This window comes from Cygnus atratus, chromosome 3 (genome assembly GCF_013377495.2).
Source record: "Cygnus atratus isolate AKBS03 ecotype Queensland, Australia chromosome 3, CAtr_DNAZoo_HiC_assembly, whole genome shotgun sequence".
Lineage (NCBI taxonomy): Eukaryota > Metazoa > Chordata > Aves > Anseriformes > Anatidae > Cygnus > Cygnus atratus.
In genome coordinates, this window is record NC_066364.1 from 55,095,338 (window position 1) to 55,109,741 (window position 14,404).

Sequence of the window (14,404 nt, forward strand, 5' to 3'; positions counted from 1 at the left end):
AGCTGTTTACAAACTAATATATTTGTAAAACACCCCTGCAACCAAAGTGAATAGGACTCTCATACTTCATCTGACAATATTTCTGCCTTTGGTTACATTGATTTATAAATCACACTGATTCTAACCCAATGAAACTATACGACATCAACAGCACTGCTATAAACTGAAAACAGCTAGACAATTTTTTTCCTTAAATCATTAGGTTACAGGCAAATTATAAACATGCTGTTGATTTTATTTTTTGGAAGCTGAAGCACCCAGATGTTTCATTTTCATTGTCATTTAGCATTTAATAACCTCACTGTCATTGGTATTAATCTTACAAGTACATTTTCTGCTTTGGGTTTGAAAACGTGTTCTGGTACATCAGGTTTCTCTTCTATTTTTTAGGGAAGTTTCCAAAATGAGTAGCTAAAGGACCAGTCAGTTAAAAAAGTGGATTCAGGGTTGGATCCAAATATCCTTAAAGTCTATAGAATTCTAGTAATATCAATAGCCACACTACTTATGCCCAGAGATAAGCTGGCAAGGCACTCATGGGAAAACATACTTGACAATTAACTAAAAAGTAAAATTTATCTGATTTAAATAGTTATATAGGATCCTAAAATATTTTTAGAAAAAACAGGTATTTTGATTAGCTTTTATCTTAATTTCTACTTTCCTTTTTTTTTTTTTTTAAATTATATTTCTTTGTGATTTTGAAAAGGTTGGTGGTATTTGACTGACCACTCCAGCTTCCTTGTTCTAGTTTATTAATGATCTGTCAGAGAACATGTTGTCATTTTAACTGAAATGTCAGTGGCAGGTATGCAAGGATTGTTTTCACTCACATATGCACGTATATTACAGCAGAACATTGTATTGACTTCCACATTCTAAAAAAACTCCAAGCAGTAGTGATTTACACAGGTTTTCGCAAACCAGACTTACACCCATTCACATCAAGGTCAAGGAGAGAACAAAGAGAATCAGTTTTGAGAAAGGGTGGCCGTATCACTTTGACAGGAAGATACGATACTTAGGCATATGGAACATTCTCATCAAGTTGTCTTCATGTTGCCTTTTTATTCACTGAAATGCTATAGCTAAGCTGTAATTTAACAGCATGGTACCCAAGGCTCCCTCTTTGCATTGTTCAATTTCTGAAAGAAAGAAAAGCATGGAAAGTGGGTTGCACAATAAATGTGCATTTATATCTTTGTCATTCAGCTGGAAAGTGTGTTGGAATATTGTCAGCAGCTTTATGTTTCCATTTCCTTAACAGGGCCAAAAATGAGAAGACCTTCATTTTGTAGTTCCCCTCAGTTTATAGAGAAGTTGTTTAAGTGTTTCTGTTTACCCTTTGCAATAATTACATTTTTTCTTTTTGGTGATTTCGTTTCAAAGAATGTTTGCTTTTTCTGCTAGCAGGATCTTAGCATGGGGTAGATGGGAGAATAATTATATTTGTGAGCAAAATTAAGCACAAAAATGAGGAAAGTTAAAATTACAAAAGCAAATATCACAGCTTTTGATCAGGCAAAATAAAATTGTGCTCTACAAATTTTACTCATTTCTGTCATAAAAAGAGACAAGACAGTAAAGAAAATTTCTAAGACATTTACAGCAATAACTAATACAGTCCCTGAGACATGAGTACTGCAGAACAGATTGTTGTTGTGTGAATTTTTGTATTACAAACAAGGAGCACACAAAAAATCCATAAACCAAGACAATAAGCTCAAATGGTCATGTTCATTCACTGCTTAAATGAAAGGCTAAGACTTCTGCTTTGAGAGGTACACTCTATAGAGTGAGGTTTTACCCCTAGGTAAATTCCTTATCTGTTCTGCAATTTGGGAATTTTTGGAGAATTTAACTCAGGATAAATAGACGATATGAAAGCTGGATATCTATTGACATTTACAGGTATAAAAAGTCAAATGTACTTCAAATTTTTATTTGCCTTTGTGTTTCTTCTTTCTGGAAAACTATAAAGCAGCAGAAATATCACTGTCTTCAGCAGATTCTTTTTTTTTTTTAAATGCATATTCATAGTCATAGGTAGTTCCTTCCACCTCCCAATAGAGTTCACATTATCCTTTTTTTTTTTTTTTCCTTCCAAAATCTTGAGTCCTTGGTAAGAAGTGCTAGGAGTGGTATGTAACTGTGAACAGTCAGTGGCTGACTCTGTCTTAAGTCCAAAGCTGCTTAAGCAACCAGTGCTCTCCCTAAGGGAGTAAGTCTTTTACTTGTTTCTCATTGTACTGAGTGGATTATATAGTGGCATGCTGGAGTGGAAATAAAGCATTAGGTAAAATAGGAAAGGGAAGATACTCAGGTACTATTCTGAGTGCTTATGCCCTGGCAGATAAAAACATCCCGCTGAAATTGGGCTTGCTGCACTTCTGTTCTGTTGGATTAAAGCAAAGTTATTCATATATATATATATATATAAAATATATATATATATATGAATAACTTTGCTTTAATCCAACAGATTATTTTATATATATATATTTTATTTATATATATATATTTTTTTCTGCAGGGAATTTTGCATCTAAACTAGGCTACACAAGTAGTAAATGACAGTGCAGAAAAAAAAGCTAGCAGTGTATTTCTAGGGTTTGGGATCAACAGGATAAAACTTTGCAGTGATTTACAAATGTACACTTATGTATGTTCTGTCTTACGTTCTAAGTGGAGATCCTGAATGTGGGACAAATAGAAATTTGTTGCCATTCTGCAACGAATAGTAGGAGCAGGAGGTGTATAGATCTGTGTAATAACTAGCTGTGGTGGGCCACCCTTGTCTAACAGCCAATCTTATACTCACCTTCACTGTCAACCTCAGAAGGGTGGGTGAAGAAAGCTGGAAATATACCGTTCCTATTTACTTCAGCAGGATTTTTGCATCTCAGAGAAAGATGCGCATTTTTGACAAGTGCAGATTAGAACTGGGAGAGGAGTTTCGTCTCATAAAACATTGATCCATCTATACAACTCTCCTGCTGAGCAATAAACCTACCATTTGTGAAGAATCACCAAACTCCATGGAGCACAGGGCCCTCATACCTGAATACAAAGCTCCACAATTGCAGCCATGCTCTCTTCAGGCCATAGTCTGGTTCGTGTATCAGCTCGCATATTTTAGACAAGCTATAGTTTCTGTAAGGTGTGAAAAAAATCTCGTAATTTTTGCTCTCACAGTTTCTTGTTAGTCAAAATCATCTTGAACACAGATTAGTTATAGGAGAATGCAGTTTTGCTTTCATTGGTTTTGTAGTAATATTTAAGGTAAACACCTTGATGAACATATGTGATTTTGGTACACATGAAGCTCTGCCTTGAATGACTGCAACTAACTTGCTTTTTGTCTGTCAGAGTATAATCCACAAAGTATGTAGAAAGTCTAGCTAATTATTGCAAAAAGCCCATTAGGAATGAATAAAATGCAGAATGATTCATTTTCCAGACTAACTGTAACTACTGCTATCATCATATTCAGAAGATTTGTAAAAACTTAGTAGGGATAAAAAACTTACATATGTAAACCCTTACCGTCCATATTTGGATTAACAGAAAAACATCCTACAGTCACTGAAACATGGTTTATATTCTTTATTTTCCAAAACAATCATCATATGATTTTGCAATACTCCAGCCTAATTTGAGTAAAGCCATGCAATTCAAGTAATTCTTTTTAAGGTCACATGTGAATTTAAATGCTTGCCACTTCAAGAGCAGAACTGTTTTCCCTGTTCTTTGAGGCAGTTAGATTGAGATTAGGAAACAAAAATAATTGTGTAATTTTTTACTACTTATTCAATGATGTTCAATTTATACTTCCAAAGCATTCACATACATAACTGAAACATTACAGGAATGATAAATGGAACATATTCTTGTCATCTCTCAACTCAAATGAGAAAGAAGGATTAAGGCTAACTATAATGCACAGAAATTATTTAGGTAAAAGAAGTTGAAAAGAATAACAGCTTATAGTATATTAAAATCTTGTCTTGATTATTTAAATTGGATAAAGTCCTGAATTAAATTAACTGATTTTCACAAAGTTATAATCTCATTTTAAGACAGCTTTCACTGTAAAAACCTAAGGCAATAACATCCTTAATAATATATAAAAAATCACAAATTAGGAAGGAAAAAAAGCCACTAGAATTACAAAAAGGCCTACTGAAAGAAAAGATTGACATTTTATCATGAAGTATTCTCTGCTGGCAGCTCTATGTCCCTGTACTTGTCTCCAGAACAGATTTCACAGGTGACAGTGGAGGCATTCACCATGAACATTTTTACCTGCAATGTGTTCCAATGTGGGAAAATCTACTCCTAGGGCAAGATCTGTTCCTACCTTTTTCTAGAAGCTGCTTGTTGTAAATACAGATTTTGCAGCAAAGGACCTGTACAATATGAGACTGCATTTCAGTTCACATAAGGCCATGATCAGGAATCAGAGAGTACCAGCCTGACCCAGCAGTGTAAGAGCACAACTTTCTGAATTGCATTATCCTGTCAAGGACTCAATTGTTTGAAACACATGTGAATCAATTATTTGATTAAGATAAGAATGGGTCAGCAAGGAGAGAGGATGTGGAAAGGCATTGATGTTTACTGGAACAATGCTAAAACTAAAAGAGCAATATATAGTTACTGTTGTGATCAGAATCTACAAGCAAACAGGTTGTACAAAGAGCATCATGCTGTTTCACCTGGTAACTATGAGACTAAAATCACCACTGTACCTTTCACAGGTTAAATGCAAAAGTATAGCAAAGGAATACAAACTAATAACAGCTCTCAAAAATGCACGATTATTTACAGTGCCAGACAATTGAGATGCTAATTTTCAGTTACATGTCATCACGTCTTTAATGTCATCCCATCTCCTTCTTAAGGTAACTAATCCGTTATTTCTACAGAAATGAACAAAGGTTGAAGATTGGCATTTCTACTTCCAGTTCTCATCCTTCTAATAGCTCAGAAGCCCTTTCTAGGTGGAGGGATTTCATCTAGTAAAGTCAGCTACCCACATTATTGCATATGCTTCTGCTTTTATTTATTGTTCTTTTCTCTCACTTATTGGAGATTGTATCAAATTGGCATGTTTGTTTATTGGAAATTTGGATTGGTTTAGTTTTACGAGTGACACCTCACATCATAGTTTTTCATATGACATTATAAGAGCAAATAGTTTGCTGGTATATTCTCCATTCTAATGGTCTGCTGCAAATCAAAATCAATCTGATTTACCCGCAGGAAAAAAAAAAAAAGTAGAGTTACTAAAATTGATTTTTGTTGTTTCATGGGACCTTCATAAAATGCTGTTTTTCCTTATCTTTGCCATGTTGTTTCACTTTCTTTGCTCAGTTTGGGCTTTAGAAAGTGACCTGCTTGTACTTCACGAGCAGACAGGGCAAATACACCATGCTTTTAACTGCTTCAGGTTAAATAGAAATATTCATCATTAATATGACTTGATGAGTCAACTTATTGATAGTATATTGAGCTGCTGAGAGCATGCGTGAGCTTCAGACTACACTGGTCAATGAGACATAAAAATAGCACCAATTGCAGAGCACATTTTCGTGACTTAGTGAGGCTTTTTCCTCTCAGCAATTTGACTGAACATTAAGAAGAAGTGGTTTAGGATTGCAGGTAGTCTTGCAATCTTGCTGATATAAGAGCTACATTCAACCTCTCACTCCCTAGATAAGATTAAATGGAAAACAGACTCACTTTAATGCTGAGCAGGTAAAGAAAAACAAGAGCAAAAGAGGCAGGAAACCACACACACACACTTGCTCACACACAATCAGGCCAACTCATTGCTAGCATTGCAGGCTTTCCACAAGAAACAGGGCACTTTTACATTTCTACCTTTGTCTACACAGCCCATTACTGTTTCTTTTGCCTCTGCCCCATGGAAACTTTTCCAGGTGCACGTATCCAAGTGGATCACATTCATGCAATGACGAGTACCACCCTAAGTACTGTGGACCTCAGCAGAAAAGATAAAGTGCAAATGTGAGTGATCCAGTAACTCAGTCTCTCTACTGTCCTGGTTTTCTTGTCTTTCTCTTGGAAGTTTTTGAGTGAATCTTTTCTTCTTTGTATGAAGGAGGATTAGTGGGAAACTGCAGTCCAAATCCATTAGGTCCATTTATGAAGACACATTGAAAGTAGCGGACAGGAGCTAAGAAGAGAACAAAGAAGAGATGTTTAATATTTATGGCTTCCAGACTAGGACCATGAGTCACTCTTGTGTTCTTCCAGAGAACAACAGTGTAATTTCATTCCCATTAGTTGAGTTTATAACAGCACAAATCCGTAGTGTCTCACAAGGCAGGTTCCACGTGTCAACAAGATTTTAGCTAAAAGGCTCAATGTGACATCTTTGTAGCACAAGATTAGAAGCTATTGACAATTTAGCACTTAAATCCATTATTCCACTCCACAGATATAGGCTTACTTTTCCCAGAATATTTGCATTCTGGGATAGCTGAGTGTAAACACCTGAAAGCCACACATATATCTTCTGATTTGTATTTCACAGCCTCTTTCAGATACATTGAGGTGTTCCAGTAGTACTCACATGTAATAGTGATAATGACATATTTTATTAGGGTTCAAATGAATAACGTTTTATTCTGAAAGGGGGGATCATAAGTGGCACTGCCTATTTCCTAGTCGTTCACAATCAGGGAGATTTTCTCCCATTTGTAACCTAATTTGTTACAGAAACTGAGTTTTGCACTCTGAGATTAATGCTGACAAGATTTTAAAAGGTAACTATTAGTCCAGTACGTTTGAGAAAATGATTGGAGGTATGCTGGCGTCTGAAAAAAGGTAGTTGTAATGCAGTCGACTTTCTGATGCCTATTTCTTTCCTCTGTTGTTCATTCCACATAAAATAAATAAATAAATAAAATAAAATAAAAATTAACTGTTCGTTGTGACAGGTCTAATCTGAGATGGACTCCAAGGTTCCTCTGTTTTATGAACTCAGGAGCAGCATTTGTTTATAGACTGCCAAGTCACAATAAATGGTGGAACACGGAGCAGTGTGTCAGAAATGTTGGTATATTCATATACGGGCAGTTATATTTGCCTCTGCGGTTTTCTTGCCTGACTCGTGCAAACGTTAAACCTTTGTTATTTAAAAGGCACACTTGAAAATGGTGTTGGAAATCAGATCTTTCTGAAAATGACTTACTGCATTGCTACTAAATCTAAGAATGGGAACAATTTTTTCCCTCAGATTTTCAGTGGTCCTCTGTGAGGTGAATGTGGGGTTTCTCTTAAAAAGAGATGAAACAGATCCCATGATTAATGGTCTCAGCCATAATATAACTACCAAGGTTCAAATGTAAGGTCTGACAAGCCAAGGACCAAGCACTTGGTGTGGATCAGCTACATCCTCTACCTTTGGTCACTTTATGGTATCACTGGGGCAATAGCAGGAAGTTTCTGGGATACATAATAGTTAAAACAAAAGGGCTTATTCCATCCTTGAACTAAGGTATTTTTCCTAAATAAAATTAATTAAAAACAGTATATTGCCACAAAAAAGCTATGATTAAAACCAATCTTTTCCTACTAAAATGCTCTGCCAGAGATTTCTCAATAAGGTTCATTAAGAAAAAAGAAAAAGCTAGACAAAAATTGACTACCAGGGGGTGCCAATTTGATAAAGAGAAATACCTTATAGGAAGAAAGTTGCCAACTTAAAACTCACCTTTCTCTTTTTAAATGGAAATTATTTCTGCATATTCCTTCAATGGATATAAAAATAAATATATATATAAGTCAAAAACTAGTTCTCTCTTTTTTTGTGAAGAAGGCAAGTTGGGCATCATGCACTTCCTAGCCCCATTAAATGCCAATAAATACTTTATTTAAGGACAGTAGAAATAATTTAAAAAATACCTGTATTTTGCATGCAGTCAGAATACAAAACGTTAGCTCTCTTTCCTTCATATATTCACAAAGTCCTGATACATATTAGGTCTCTTACAAGGAGCATTTTAAACATGGTTATACATCTCATAATTATAACATGTCTGGTGCCACAACACATTCTAAAGATGTTATCTGATCATCATTCAAATTTGCCAGTAGTACTGGCTGCTGCAACCATTTCACTTGAAAACCTGGCTTACAGTCTATTGTTAAAAGGTGTTACATTCATGGAGGGAAAGGGCAAATTTTCAGATTTTTGCAACTTGGTCTACAGCCACAGACTAAATAGGCCATAATACTAAATTTGAAAAATAGGAATAAAAACATACTTTTTTTTTTTGAAAAACAAAAAAAAAACTTTTTTTTTTTAAACTTATTTGGAATGTGTAATTCTAAAGATCACCTTTGATTGTGTTATTCCTGAGATACCTGTAGTGTTTGTAAAACAAGCCATTTTGTTTGGTTAAAATATACTCATGTCAAGTGCAACATTTTGAAGTGACATTCAAATGTTTATACAAATGTTTATATAAACCGTTACTTATCACATCTTCAGGAAATATTTCAGGAAATATTAGGAAAATGTATGCTAAAGGAGAAACTCAAGAGAGATAGGGACAGTAGTAATGCCTTTTACTCTTTGCCTGATACTTCCTTTCATAAAATTATAATTTCATTTACTTAATTTGTTGTCATATTTAAATACCTGTGATGAAATTTTCAGTGTTGAAATTAGTTTCACACTTTTTTTTTTTTTTTGGTAGAAAACCCATAAGAACAATTTAGATATCTGAAGGAAAAAAAAAAAAAAAGCTAGGAAAAAAAAAAACAGTTGTTTTCTTTGTAATAAAAAATTTTATTTAAAAAGTATCACTATCATATGATATTACAGGGGAAAAGTTGACGGCAGAATCATATGATATTAGAATTACAGGGGAAAAGTTGATGGCAGAAGACATCTAACTTTTGTGTCAAAATTGACACGACTGAAATGGAAAGCTGTGACTTGTCAAGCAAAAACTTGGCCTGACTGTCATGGTCAGAGACTAACACTAATCTAGCAAAATGCCTGGGCCAAATCATTCCTGGGGTGACTGGAAGCCAAAATAGAGGGTGTGTAATATGGCCAAAGAGCATGAGGAGAAAAAATAGACTTAGCTGGATCAAGAGATTCTGGACAAAGGGATGGAAAGCAATAGGGGAAACTTGTGACAAGAAGGGAGGGACGAGCTGGAGATTGTGATAGACGGAAAACAAAACAAAACAGCAACAACAACAGTAAGAGTTTGTGGACAAACTGAGACTGGGGAAGCCTGAAGAGAGGAAGTAAAACTACATAAGCACTGCAAATTGAACTGGAATTAAAACAAGTGGACTAGAAAAGGCAGAGTGGTGTAAGACTTTTTTTTAGGATAAGGAGGAAGAAATAAATCACGCATTTTCCGGGAAAAAAGAGAGTAAGGAGTACAAGGCTTTTAAAACCTATAAATACTACAATATACTTCCTTCCAAAACCAGTCTTTTAGACAATAGCTCTGCCGTCAGATAACAGTCAAAACCACTGACAATATACTTTTTCCCTCTTCAATGACTGCACATTTTAAGGATGACAATGTTTTAACGATGAATTTTTTTTTTCCTTTAATGCAAATGACAGGAGCCCTTCGGGTCTGCATAGGCTGTGATACTGGCTTCAACTCTAAGACAGACAGAGTTCTCCTCTTCACTATGGAATGAGCAAAGCAGTGAGAGTAATTAACCTGTAGGAGGTTTCTCTTAGTTTCTAAGGAATAGGCAAGGGTACACCCAATGAGAAATTGAGCTGTAACAACTTTTCACTGGAGAAAATTTTTTTTGATAGAAAGGAGATATATAGGTTCTTAAGTTCTGGTTTAACAACAAAAACAATTAAAAAATCAAAGTCCACAAATGAATTAATTAAATCTCTTTTAAAAACTCTTTTTTGACTGTTTCATTTTGAGGAGGTATATGTCAAAATAAGCAATTTTTTTTTCAACAGTACTAAGCAGACCGTAGAAGAGGGTTTAAATATCCAAATATCCAAAAGAAACATTATAAGTAACAAGTGATATCTGAAACAAAAATTTCAAAACTCTAACTTTTGACTTTAAAAACATTTAAAAGAAACTTTTCTATTTCATTGTTGTTTTTATGTTTTGTTTTAAATCTACAGCTATTCCTGAAAATTATTGTTTTAATTTTTAGCTGAAATGTCATTGTAATTCATCTGAAATTTATTTGACTCTAAAATGAAAAGTGTTTTTTTTTTTTTTTTTCCCGAGTTAGACAAACTAAGGCATGATGCTTTATGGATTTATCCTAAGACAATGTTTATACATGAGTAAAGGAAGTAGATTGATTTGCTAAAAGAGCTATCTATTTTGCTAAATCATATACTATGTGAGATTTAGGAGATACCGTTATGGGAGTACATGATTTGGTAAACAAGAAGCTATTCTTCTGAATGCAGGTATTGGAAGAAACATTTTCAGTTTTTGGATGCTAAAAAACTGTTAAGGAAGTCTGTTTTTCTAACTGACTTTATTAGATTGCTTAATTCTCCCAGTACAAAACAACTCATTTATAAAAGTAAATTTCATCAGCATGCTTTCTGTATCTTTTAAATTTTACCTAATCAAGCAACAAGTGTTGAAGAAGACATACTGTAAATGTTGTATTTTTTTTTTAAGTTTTCTGGTAATTTTTTTTTTTTTTTGGCTGATGAGGTTCACACTTTCTGCAAACTGAATAGTCTGTGGCATATTAGCATATGTGGCAATTTAGCATATTGTTAAGCATGTAAAACAAAGTCAATCGACTGCATAGTAATCTATACAGGAGGAAATGGTTTCAGAATGATGTTTTTTGCTATGTGCTTTTCCACTATTTCTATTTAATATTTTCCTTCTTAGGCTGCTTTATCATGCCAACCTGAGCTGCAAAACATGCAGATAAAAACTTCATTCAAACAAATACCAACATTTTTGGAACTGTGTCTGTATCAAAATCTGTGACATTGTTATGATACAAACCATAGCCAGGAGAACAAATTGAATTTTGGCATGCAAATAAGACTACAAATGAATCCCATTCTGCTTTTGTAATTCTCACATTCAACGTGAATGCAAAATGTGTCTTTTAAGCTGAAAAGGGTTCTCACTTCTCATATCTTCAGGGCAAATGTTACCAAAAAAAGATGAAGAGTAGGAGCAAAACATGTGGTTTAACACTAGAAGTCTTTTCTCAGTTTAGTACAGGAAAAAAAAAAAGTCTTATATATGGCCTTATTTTTTTGTTTAGGATGTAATTTATGAGAATTCATATAATTACTGAAATTTCCTTTATGAGCGTTACTGAGGAAATAAACAAACAAAAAGTAAATGCTGCCTGGAAAAGGCTAGAAATGTTTCTTTGACAAATTATAGCTAATTCTGTTATATAAAGACACCTGATACCTAAAAATAATTTGTTTTTGGAAGGTTGGAGAAGGGAGAAGGGTGTATTTTGCTTCTTTGCTTTTAATGTAGTGGAAAGAAAATACCTTTTTTTTTTTCTTTTTTTTTTTCTTTTTTTTTTTTTTTCCCCCCTCATGAAAAGAGAGAAACCTTTTAAAATGATTTTTGCCTAGTTGGAAGTCAGTTGGAAATGAGAACAGCCAAGATGAGTTCTAGAAAGCATAGAAACAACCAAACAAAGAAAAAATGTATCCAGGGTTTGTGTGAAGCTGTTCAGGGCTGGTCAAGAGAAAATGTAAAGTACATCATATAGATATTCAATAAATTATACAAATATTCCATGGAACTTATGTGTGTTCTTACTTTCTAAGTGTCTATATCTCACACTGAAAGATGGTTTCAAGAAATGTGAGGAATATTGCATGAGCACTGTCCTGGTGCTTTCAGTTCTTCAGCAGAAAGGGGAAAATGAGCTGGGTGTTGTGGTCGAGGCCTTTCCTCATTCAAGAGATGCTCCAGTCCTTTTATCATTTCCATGATCCTTTGCTAGACTCTATCCAGTGGAGCCACTTTTCTCTTGTATTGGGGAGCCCAGAACTGGACCCAGCACTCTAGATGTGCCCTTGCTAGTACTGAGTATGGAGGGGAAGTGTCATAGAATCATAGAATCAATAAGGTTGGAAAAGACCTCCAAGATCATCTGGTCTAACTGTCCCCCTAACACCAATATTGCCCACCAAACCATGCCCCTAAGTACCACATCCAGCCTCACCTTAGACACTCCCAGGTGACTCCGCCCTGGGCAGCCTGTTCCAATGCCTAACCACTCTTTCTGAGAAGAAATTTCTCCTAATTTCAAACCTGAACCTCCCCTAGCATAACTTGAGGCATTTCCTCTTGTCCTATCACTAGTTACCTGCAAGAAGAGACTGACCCCCAGCTCCCCACACCTTCTTTTCAGGTAGTTGTAGAAAGCAATAAGGTCTCCCCTGAGCCTCCTCTTCTCCAGTCTAAACAAACCCAGTGTCCTCAGCCGCTCCTCACATGACTTGTGTTCCAGGACATTTACCAGCTTCGTAGCCCTTCTTTGGACATGCTCCAGGGCCTCGATGACTTTTCTGTAGTGAGGGGCCCAAAGCTGAACACAGTACTCGAGGTGCAGCCTCACCAGAGCAGAATACAGGGAGGCAATCACCCCTGTGGTCCTGCTGGCTATACTATTCCTGATACAGGAATTCTATACGATTCTATACTAATTCTATATTCTATTCTATTCTATACTATATATACTATTCTATATTCTATTCTATTCTGTACTATTCTATATTAATTCTATACTACTCCTGGGGCACAGTGCTGGCTCATGTTCAGACAAGCATCGACCAACACCCCCAGATCCTTTTCCTCTGCACAGCTTTTGAGCCATTCTGCTCCAAGCCTGTAGCGCTGCATGGCGTATTTGTGGCCAAAGTGCAGCACCCAGCACTTAGCCATATTGAACCTCATCCCTTGGGCCTCTGCCCATCAATCCAACATGTCCAGGTCCCTCTACAGGGCCTTCCTACCCTCCAGCAGATCAAAACTACTCCCCAACTTGGTGTCATCCACAAAGTTACAGAGGGTGCACTCAATTCCCTCATCCAAATCATCAATAAAGATATAAAAGAGGATAGGCCCCAACTCTGACTCCTGGGGAACACCACTCATGAGATCCCCTCCCTTGAAAAGCTAGCGAGCCCCCCTCCTAATGAAAACCAGGATACCAGGAGCCCTCCTTGCAGCAAAGGCACATTGCTCACCCACGTTCAGCTTTTCTACCAGGACTCCCAGGTCTACTCTGCAAAGCTGCTTTCCAGCCAGGTGGCCCACAGCCAAAACTGGTGCCTTGGGTTATTCCTCCCCAGGTGCAAGACCTTGCACTTTCACTTGTTGAACTTCAAGAGGTTCCTGTCAGTTTATTTCTCTAGTCTGTCAAGGTCCCTCTGGATGACAGCAGGACTCTGGTGTATTCACCACTCCTCCCAGTTTTGTATCATCAAGATTGTTGGCAGTACAATCTGCCCAATCATCAAGATCATTAACAAAGACATTAAATAAGATTGGATCCTGTACTCACCCTCTGACACCTGCATAAAACCCAGAAAATCAGCAGGATTGTGAGGCCTCACCCTCATGGTCAGTATTCATACTAAAAATCAAGATTAATTGATTTTTTTTTGCTTCTGCCCCATGAGAGGTCTCTGTCTTTCCTGAGCTCACCTTAGGACACCTGCATTATGCTTTCACAGGTGTACCACCCCAGTCAAACTGCCCACCTGATGCTGTCCCCTGAGTGGGGTACACTGCTAGCTAGTCTCCAACTGGACTTTGAGCCACTGATCACCACCCCCTGGGCCTGGCCACTGAGCCGGTTTTCATTCCACGTCACTGTTTGCTTATTCAGCCCATACTTCTCTATGAGGATTCTATGGGAAAGAATGCTAAAAGCCTTACTGAAATCAGAGTAGACAATATCTATGGCTCATAGCTCAGCTCTTCTACCAGGCCAGACATTTCATTATAGAAGGTTATCAGTCTGATTAAGCATTACTTTTGCTTTGTGAATCCATGTTGACTATTTCTGATATCGTTCTTGTCCTTCATGTGCCTGGAAATATTTTCCAGGATTAGTTGTTTTCCATCACCTTCCCAGGGATGGAGATGAGGATGACTAGCCTGTAGTTCCCTGGGTTATCCTTGTCCTTTTTGAAGGTAGGAGAAACATTTGCTTTCTGCAAGTCCTCGGGCACCTCTCCCAAATGCCATAATTGTTCAAAGATTATGAATTTGTCTTTGAGGATTTAGTTTAATAATTAAAGAGCTAGAATGCAAATTACATAATATTTGTTGTTAATTGTTCTAGTTAAGCCAGTTGAATGGAGAATGTAACAGGTAAAAGGCAATTAACTGATACAAGTCCC

At 36.3% G+C, this 14,404-nt stretch overlaps 1 protein-coding gene across 5 annotated transcripts in view; it reads right to left on the bottom strand.

Moving 5' to 3' along the window:
• Positions 1-3,591: 3,591 nt before the first annotated feature.
• Positions 3,592-14,404, bottom strand: part of TRDN (triadin) — a 212,909-nt gene continuing 202,096 nt past the window's right edge. For 4 of the 5 annotated variants that reach the window (XM_050710076.1, XM_050710075.1, XM_050710078.1 and 1 more), the window contains one exon: positions 3,601-6,202. In XM_050710076.1, the coding sequence (XP_050566033.1) occupies positions 6,060-6,202 (143 nt within the window). In that variant the 3' untranslated portion in view covers positions 3,601-6,059. Of the gene's footprint in view, positions 6,203-14,404 lie in introns of all 5 variants that reach the window. The other variant, XM_050710077.1, reaches the window with a different exon arrangement.